Consider the following 10198-nt stretch of genomic DNA (forward strand, 5'->3'; position numbering starts at 1 on the left):
TCGATATTAATTATTTTTTTGCATTGAATATTTTTGTTGTGCTTTGATTAGTGTTTGTTTGTCAATGTGGATATGCTGAACTTCAGTATATTGCTTTCTCGTATTCATAATGATCATTTGACCATCTACATGTTCATGATGAATTGCAACACCTTCAATAGGATCAGACTTAATTATGTCTGCAAACTGAATTAGTTCTATACTTTTTGATAAACTTTCAAGCCAATAAAGGTTGGGCATGCTTGTGAGGCAGTCAAGGCTAGGCATGCTCATAGAGATGGATATGATAGTGAATTCTACAATCAATAGATATGCAGTGATCACAGGATTGTGTTTCTTCAATTCAAAATAGACTTTCATATCATGCTATTCTTAAGTTGTTGCGGTGCAAAATTGTGAAAGTGCATATTTGATTTCAAGATTGCTTGCAACAACATCTTTCTGTAGTTGTATTGTTATTGTTTCGACCTTATCGTAAAATTGGAAGTAGAATTGACTAAAATTGCATCAACGTGATAATAATTGCAGTGGTTGTTTGAATCTCAAGTTACATTGTGCTTAAAATTGTAACGTTATCCATCAATGGAATTGAAACTGTAAACCCTGTGAAATTTGAATTTCAAAAGTAGAAGGCATCTTGGAGAGAAGAAGACAGCTTTGAGAAAGAAGTAGGCAAATTTCACGGGACTCGTTTAGTGCTGAGAAGTTAAGGTGCGCTAGTAGTTAAAAACAAGGGGTATGAAAGTAAGGGGGTAGTCGCTTGTAAATAGTTTTTATTTTGGGTATAAGTGTTCTTTGTTTACATCCCTACTTTATTCAAATAGGGCGAAACGTCGTGGTTATTCAAAAAATAATCAATTAATTCAATTTTAAAAGAATTTTAAGAATGAATAAATTTTAAAGGAGTCGCCACCTAATTTTAGGAAAAATTAGGAAACCAATAAAAAATGTCTACAAAACCAATAGATTCTAAGTAAGGGGTTCAAGTTATTCCGAAGGAAAGGTGTTAGGTATCATTCGAAATCCACAACTGTGGGTCCCGACTGACTTCATTTTTTTCAAATTGAGGAAGAGATAAGACAATATACAAGTAAAACAAACATGTGATATACACAAGTAATAAAATAAAAATAATATCAAAAATGGTCTAAGGTTTGCCTAACATCGATAATATACACAATAATGAATAAAAAAATATAATTTGAACTTCATTCAAATAGCTTCAATGGGAAGCATCTCCGGGTACGTGTAAAGACACTTAGTAAAAGTGTTAGTAATAAATAAATATGAATAAATCAAATAATAACTTAAAAATAAAAATTCGTCTTATGAACATGGGAGGCCTTAGAAATCGACAGTAATTTCTTCATTGATCAATTTTGACAATACAATATATATAAACTTAAACTAATTTCCGTCTTTTACAATGGGGAGGCCTTGAAAATCGACGGAGAAATTTTTCATTGACCAATTTTGACAATACAATATATATAAACTTAAACTAAATTTCCGTCTTTTACAATGGGGAGGCCTCGAAAATCGACGGAGAAATTTTTTTATTGGCCAATTTTAACTAATTGTTCATACTAATAACAATAGCAAGAAGATAGTAAAAATAAATAATAAGAACAGACTCTACCAAGAATCCAAGGCAACATCAACAATAATAATAAAAAATATATTAAACCAATATCACATTGTTTCACCTAATTAAAGTAACGTTACGGGAGATCTTTTAAACATTCACAAAACTAAATGAACAAGCCCGAAATTCAATAAAGCAAGTTGAAATAAGAACTAAAGGAAAATGTTTCAAACATAAAAAAATTGGGAAAAAAATAATTAAAAAATTACATAAAATAAATATAAACAACCCATCAGTTATATCAAAATGGTAAACAAATAAATACAAAAATAATGAAACACAACCAAAACAAAAATAATAACAAAGTAATATCTCTACAATCAAAAAGTAAAATCAATCACTTAGTGTAGATAATAAAATTCGCGTCAAGAAAACAATAATCAAGAATGGAAAATTATGCAACAATCGTATTTATTATTTCAAAGTGCGAGTGTTACAATCTCCATAATTCCTCTGAATTCGCCTTTTCAAATATAAATTCAAGGGCTCTTGAGCTTAATCTTGAATTTGTATTGAACTTGATCTTGAACTTAAACTTGAACTTTATCTTGATCTTGACTTTTACTTGAATTCAAGGGTTTCGAGCTTGTTCTTGAATCCGATGGTTTTGATTTGATCGTTCTTGAACTTGAATGCATGAATTATTAAATGCTAGAGAAAAACTTACAAGATAACAAAAAATCAAGATTACAATTGAAAAATAAAAATGAAGAAAGAAATTTCTTCAGGCTGAGGCGCGGATATCTCGATCTCTTTAAGGAGATTCAAGTCCACTGCAGCAAATGTTTTCACCGGTCCAGCAGTAGTCCTTCTTGACTTGTCCCCTCTAGGATACAACAACATATTCACAATATATAACTCAACAATCCTGGACAAGAGTTGAGTTCAAAGCTCCACAAAAAGAACATCTTCCTTCAACTAATAAGAACTCTCTTTTTTGACTAACTCTTTCACTCTATATTTTTCTTGTGTGTATATATACCAAACCAAATGAAGACTATCACTATTTATAGTTGAGGAAGTCTTCCTATCAATGATAGGAAGATAATGGGTAGTAAATAGTGAAGATAAATGGTCTTAGGAGTTACATATGTTACAAGGATAATGGAAGAGTAAAGAATGAAAATAAAGAGAGGTAACAAAGCACCAACGGCAAATGAACATTTGCACCAATTCCAACGTTCACTGGAACGTTTTTGGCCAGCATTTTTATGACCACTAAACAATGGCCAATTCATGAGTAATTAGGCAATATTAAAGATAAAATAATGAGCAAATTTAATAAAAAAATATAATTAAAATGCCTTACACTAATAATCCCCACTCATATTAATATTAGACAAGAGAGTATACAGCTGAAGGAAGACTACTATGCATAATGAAGGTGTGCTGCATTGAACCTCCACTTAGTGAAACATAACTTTTACTCCAGAGTCGTAGTGGTCTAAGACTTGAACTATGACTGCTTTAGGGAAATAAAATATAATTGTCCACACATAATAATCAAGGTGTTGACATGAGCTTTAAAGCCAACACGTTACGATCTTGTGCTATCCTGGTTTCATAAGTGCTTTGAGAATAAGCCCAATTCTCACAGGAAGCGACCTACTTCCACACTTACATAAGTGATATCTGTCGAGAGTGGTCCTGTAAGTTTAACACTCCACCCATACGGGCTACAAATTTTCATTAAGAGTTTTATCAACTCAACCTTCCCAAATTATGCAGCAAACTATGCACTCATATCATAGGGAGGGAATAAAAAATAGTGCATTTTTCACAAGAAGTCATCATATGATTAGTTTTTCCCTTTGAACCTGGTTATAGTATCTCTAGTCCCCTGGTTGGGTTTCCTCATATATGAATCAAGGATTTATAGGCTTCAATCCCATCCCCTCGATGTGCTCCAGACCTATTCTCTTGTTAAGGGCCATAGTAAGAGGATCTGCAAGACTATCACAAGATTTGACACAATCAACATTAATGGTACCATTTGTCAAATACGATCTTACATTACTGTGTTTCCTCCTTATAGGTCTGGATTTACCGTTGTAATAACGATTTTGAACTCTACCAATCACAGCGCTGTTATCACAGTGAATTAAAATATGAGGAATTGGTTTTTCAAAATAGGTATTTGAAATAAAAAAATCTCTTAACCAATTTGCTTCCTCACTAGCTGAAGCTAAAACAATTAGTTCAACCTCCATTGTAGAGTTAGCAATTATAGTTTGCTTTTTTGATCTCCAACAAATAGCACCACCACCTAAAGTAAAGGCATAACCAGTGGTACGTAGAACATGAATCACCTGATAAAGTGTTCCAATCAGCATCACAAAAGCCTTCCAATGTTTTTTATAGAACAAACCACAATTTTTTGTTCCAATTAAATATCTCATAACTCTTGTTATAGCATGTCAATGTTCATTACCTGGCTTGTTTGTAAACCTGTAAAGTACTCCTACTGCATATGCAATATCAGACCTAGTGTAATCAGTCACATATCTCAAACTTCCGATTATGCTAGCATATTCCTTTTGATTTATTATATCATTTTCACTTTCAACAGGAAATAAGTGAACACTTGAATAAAAAGGAGTTACAACATGTTTGCAATCATGAAAGTTATATTTTTTCAAAATTTTCTCAACATAAGGTGACTGGTCAAGGAAAATTCCATCACATGTTCTTGTTATTTTTATTCCAAGAATAAAATTTGCCTCACCAAGATCTTTCATATCAAAATGGATTCTAAGAATATTTTAAGCTTCATCAATAACATTCATGTTAGAGGCAAAGATCAACAAATCATCAACATATAGGCAAATAATCACATGTGAATTATTCCATGACTTATAATATATGCACTTATCACACTCATTTGTTTTAAACCCATTTTCAATCATGCAGGAATCAAACTTTTCATGCTATTGCTTTGGTGTATTTTTCAAGCCATATAGGGATTTAGTAAGTTTACATACTTTGCTTTCTTGGCATGCTTCAACAAAATACTCCGGTTGATCCATATAAATTCCTCATTTTAGGTCTCCATTTAAAAAAGCAATTTTTATATCCATTTGATGAATTTGCAAATAAAAAATTGCAGCCATAGCAATTAAAAGTCTTATATGGATGTAATTCTTGTTACCGGTGAAAAAGTATCAAAAAATTCTAGGTCTTCTAGTTGTTTAAAACCTTTTGCAACTAGTCTAGCCTTATATTTATCAATAGATCCATCCGGTTTCAACTTTTTTCTTAAGACCCATTTGCAACCAATTGTTTTACAACCCGGTGATAAATCAACTACTTTTAAGTTTTATTAGAAATCAGTGATTCCATTTCATCATTTACAGCCTCTTTCCAAAATATGGAGTCAAGTGAAGATAAAGTTTCTTTTAAAGTGAGAGGGGGTCATCTCCAACATTAAACACATAAAAATCAGGACCAAAATCTTTTTCTACTCTAGCTCTTTTACTTCTTCTTAACTCAATATCATCAATTTTTTTATTTTTTAAAGTAGAAGTAAAAGAACTAGGTAGTGAAAATATGTTGTTCAATCCTTTGACCCCCACTATTTTTAGAATCAAAAGGGAATTTATTTTCATGAAAAATAGCATCAGCTCATCCAATTATATTATTATCTTCAAGATTAAAAAATCTATAGGTTGTAATATTTGAAGCATAACCAAGAAAAGCACAAGTAGTAACTTTCTTACCCAACTTTGTAATCTTGGGATCCATTAGTCTCACAAAGGCTAGACAACCTCAAACTCTTAGATATCCCAAACTTGGCTTGTGACCTTACCAGAATTCAAAAGGTGTCGGTTTAGATTTTTTATGAGGCACACGATTCAACACATAACAAGCAGTTAAAATACCTTCACCCCAAAAACTTAAAGGTGCATGTGACTCAATAAGCATGACATTAGTCAATTCAACCAAAGTTCTATTTTTTTCCTTTTCGCTACACCATTAGATGAAGGAGAGTAAGGAGGAGTAGTTTCATAAATTATTCCCAATGATCTAACAAAAGAATTAAGCTCATTTGAATCATATTCACGGCCTCTATCACTTCTAATTCTTTTTATTTTTCTTCCAAACTGATTTTCAACCTCATGGAGATAAGTTTTGAAATTTTCAAAAGCATCACTTTTAATTTTCATCAAGTAAGCATATGTAAACTTAGAAAAATCATCAATGAAAGTGATAAAATATCTATTACCTCCACGAGTTAAATTTTCACCAAGTTCACAAATATCATTATGAACTAATTCTAACAAATCAGTTTTTCTTTCAACTTGGAAATGAGACCTTTTAGTGATTTTGGCTTTACTTCAAGCCTCACACTTTTCAAAATTCTTTTTAACCATTGATATTAATTCTAAACTACTCATGATTCCAACATAACGATCATTAATATGACACAAATGAGCATGCCGAAAATTGGTAGAAGAAAGCATATAAACAGAAGTAGAAACTTTATTCATTTCAACATTCAGTTTAAGCATCCCATCACAAGCATATCCCTTCTCCACAAAAATACCCTTCTTCACAATTACATATTTATCAGATTCAATAATCTGTTTAAAGCCTATTTTATTAAGAAGAAACTAGACATCAAATTTTTTCTCATGGAAGGAGTATAAAGTACTTGAGTTGTTTGAGAATCACCAAGCATGATGGTTTTGGACTCCTCAAAATGAGTATATTTTTTAAACCAGTCTTTGTCATAACAGACATGATGGTTTGCACCAGAATCAACCCACCATCCATCAACACTCTCAACCATGTTTATGTCGGTAACGTTTGCTTAGGACCACGTTTCCAGAATCTGTAAATCGAGCAATATGCCCACTCTTTCCACAAACAAAACACGATCCCTTATCTTGAATTTGTTGATTTTGTGCTTGGTTATTTTCACCATTATTTTTTTTCTTGGGAGGTCTACCATTATTTTTCTTGTTTTTTTCTTCTTAGGCTTCAAAGAAGTATTTTTCTGAGTTTCAAGAGTAGCATTATTTGAAGTAATTCAATTTACCTTCGTTGTGATGTTTCACTCTTCTTTTTGTAAAAGTGCATCTTGGTCCCTTGCCTCTTCACCATCGTACTTTTCCACTTTCTCATGATAAGAAATAAGTTCATCATCATCCATGGAGGTGTCATCAATTTTATTAGGATTCTTCTCAGTTAACCCATAAGTAACATTGAGAAGACTTAAGTAGAAAAGTATTTTACCCTTCCATCTTTTGAAATGGTTACCATTGAACCGAAATGGCTTGTTAAGGTCTCCCATCTTGACATCCGCGGTTTATTCAATTGTAGTCATTCTGAATCTCCTTAAAATTGTTAGTGAAAACTTACAAGATTATAATTGAAAATAAAATGAAGAAATAAAATCTCTTCAAGGCTGAGGCGCGGATATCTCGCTCTCTTTAGGGAGATTCAAGCCCACTGCAGCAAATATTTTCACCGGTCCAGCAGTAGTCCTCTTGACTTGTCCCCTCCAGGATACAACAGCCTAATCACAAAATATAACTCAACAACTCTAGACAAGCGTTGAGTCCAAAGCTCCACAAAAAGAACACCTCCCTTCAACTAATAAGAACTCTCTTTTTTGACTAACTTTAATGCACTCTATATTTTCTTATATCTAAACCAAATGAAGACCACCACTATTTATACTAGAAGAAGTCCTCCTAACAATAAATAGAAAGATAAGGGTGTAGTAAATAGTGAAGATAATGGTTTTAGGAGTTACATAAGTTATAAGGGATAATGGAGAAATAAAGAGTAAGAAATAATGGGATAAAAGGCTAAAAGCCACCAACGGCTTGAACCTGCTGCATTTGCACCAAGGAAATAGTAACTTATGCAATTACTCTATGGAGTAATGCACCAACTTAATGGTCCAAACGGCAGAAAAATGATTTCCATTAACTCCCACCCTACTTCAACAAATGAAAGTCAACCAATGCATATTATAATGCAATAATGAATAGAGGAAGTAATAACTTAGGGGTAATCGGTCAATGCTAAAATACAACATTCTTATAATATTAAAATGCCCCTACACGAACATATAGGAATTTAAATTCATCCAATAGATAGATGCCACGTAATAATTAATAATAATAAAATAAAAAAATAAATAATTGTTAGTTTTAAGGGTAATTGTGGACCAAAAAGGTGGATCGAGGGGTATTTTTAACCCAATATGTGAATCGAGGGTATTTTAAACCTTTTTGATTATCTAGGGGTATTTTTGGCCCTTTTACTGTAAATAGTTTAAAAATTTGTATAACTTACTGGATGAGACTCCTATCCATTACTCATTCTCTCCATTTCCCCAAGTTCCTACTCGGATGGAAGTCATGTGTCATAATTAAAAATTAAAGGTTGAGATTTAATTACCTAAATTAAAGTCCTAACCATGATTAAAATAACAAATATTTTAATTACCTCCTCAGGAACTTCTTGACGATCTTTGAAAGTACGTTATGTTGTTTATGTGATTGTGCAAAACTTTATTTTTGCGTTTTTGATGTATCTTTTAGTGGTTCAAGCTATTCTTTTTTCTGGATTTGGTTAAGAAATAGTGTAGTTGTAGCATTCATAAGTTCAAAATTTACCTTTTTCCTGTTGTGTTTCTCAGTGGTTTAAGTTATTTTTTGGATTTGGATGTGAAAAGGTGTACCTGTAGCATTCATAATTTCATAGTTTAGCATTTTCTTGTTGTATTACTCTGTGATTGAAGGTATTATTTTTTCATTTGGGTGTGAAATAGTATACTTGTAGTGCTCATAAGTTCAAAATTTAGCAGTTTTCTCTTGTGTTTGTCAGCGGTTCAAATTATATTTTTGATTTGGATGTGAAATGGTGTACTTGTAGTGCCCATAAGTTCAAAATTTAGCATTTTCTTATTGTGTTTTCAGCGATTCAAATTACTTTTTAAATTTTGATGGAATGTATGTGTCCACTAAATGTAACAGGACTTGGTCCTTTAACTCAGTTAAAGCACAGAAAAGTAAATGCTGGAAACACACGATACTTTACGTGGAAACCTCCTTGCTCAAGGGACTAAAACCACGACCTGCCTCACATGATTTTCAAAACTGTTTTCACTAATCTTCTCAAGCAAAAGCGAAATACAGTTTACAACCACACACTAATATTAACCTCCTAATCTCAACCTAAGTAATACAACATATTACTTAATGAGCCTATGAAATGCATTCATTGCCCACTATACTAACCCTCACTGATTAATATAGACTTTTGACTGTAAGATACAAAGTTACCCTTAACTATGTTCTTACAATGACTTACACAAAGTTTTGAAATGTTTCTAACAGAGTGAAACGAATCTTACAAGTTAAGCACAAATATAAGCAATTAAAATAACAACAGGTTCAGGAAGCAAGTTCTTCAGTCGATGAGGTCCCTTGTTGTTTTTGGTGAAGCTTGAATTTTCTTCCCTTTTGAATGTATGAATTGATTTGTTGTTTGTCATGTTGATTAAATCAATCATAAAGAATTATTAACCGTTGGACAAACAACCTCATCCATTCTGATTGGTGTAGTACGCTGACGACCTCACCAACCTCTGACAAGACAACTTTCCAGTTGTATAGCACACTGCCCTAGACGAGAAGTCTCTGCAGAGGACCGGATCCCTGCATTTGTGAGGATCATCAAAACATTGGAAACATTAAGACTTATCAAATTTGAATGTAAAATAGTGTACTTGTAGAGTTCGTAAGTTCAAAATTTACCATTTCATCCAAGTCGAGAGAGAGAGAGAATCTGCGGCGGCGAGGATGGTGAAGTTTTTGAAGCCAAACAAAGTTGTTATCATTCTTCAAGGCAAATATGTTGCCCGAAAAGTTGTGATTGTAAGTTCATTTGATGAAGAAACAAGGGACAGGCCATATGGCCATTGTTGGCCTGTCCCTTGTTTGGTTGCATGTGTCTCAAAGTACCAGAAGAATGTGATCGGTAAGGATTCAGCAAAGAAGCAGGCAAAGAAATCTTGTGTGAAGGCTTCCATCAAGCTCGTGAACTACAACCACATCATACCTACTTGTTACACACTCGATGTTGATCTGAAGGATGTTGTCAATACTGATGTTCTTCGGGCACGTGACAAAAAGGTGACTGCTATGAAAGAGAACAAGGCTAGGCTTGAGGAGAGGTTCAAGACTGGGAAAAATCACCGGTTCTTCACTCGATAAACAAATAATTCTTAATACATAAATCACGTTGTTGTCTACTATCTCTGGTAGTATTATTTAGCTGCTTTTGTTGACAGGTGGTAGATCTACTTGTTCCGTATCAAAGAAGTGAAAAGATTGGACTTTTTGTTAGTGTAGGTGTTGGAGACGCTTATTACGGAGTAAAAAAAGAATCTTCATGTATTATCTTTCTTTAAGGTAATCTAATTTTATATTCACTTCTCGTTTGCATGTGGTTTCTCAGTGTTTACTGGTGTTGGTGAACGTACTCGAGAGGGTAACGATTTGTACAGAGAAATGATTGAGAGTGGTGTTATTAATT

General features: G+C 33.0%; 1 protein-coding gene across 1 annotated transcript; it reads left to right on the forward strand.

The window, feature by feature from the left end:
* Positions 1 to 3977: 3977 nt before the first annotated feature.
* LOC125812449 (60S ribosomal protein L27-like) lies at positions 3978 to 9876 on the forward strand. The gene is made up of 2 exons (XM_049491940.1): positions 3978 to 3995; positions 9436 to 9876. The coding sequence occupies exon 2, from the start codon at positions 9463 to 9465 to the stop codon at positions 9874 to 9876; it is 414 nt and encodes a 137-aa protein (XP_049347897.1). The 5' UTR covers positions 3978 to 3995; positions 9436 to 9462.
* Positions 9877 to 10198: the final 322 nt, after the last annotated feature.

Source organism: Solanum verrucosum, unplaced genomic scaffold (genome assembly GCF_900185275.1).
Source record: "Solanum verrucosum unplaced genomic scaffold, falcon-dt-bn FXZP01000159.1, whole genome shotgun sequence".
Classification (NCBI taxonomy): domain Eukaryota; kingdom Viridiplantae; phylum Streptophyta; class Magnoliopsida; order Solanales; family Solanaceae; genus Solanum; species Solanum verrucosum.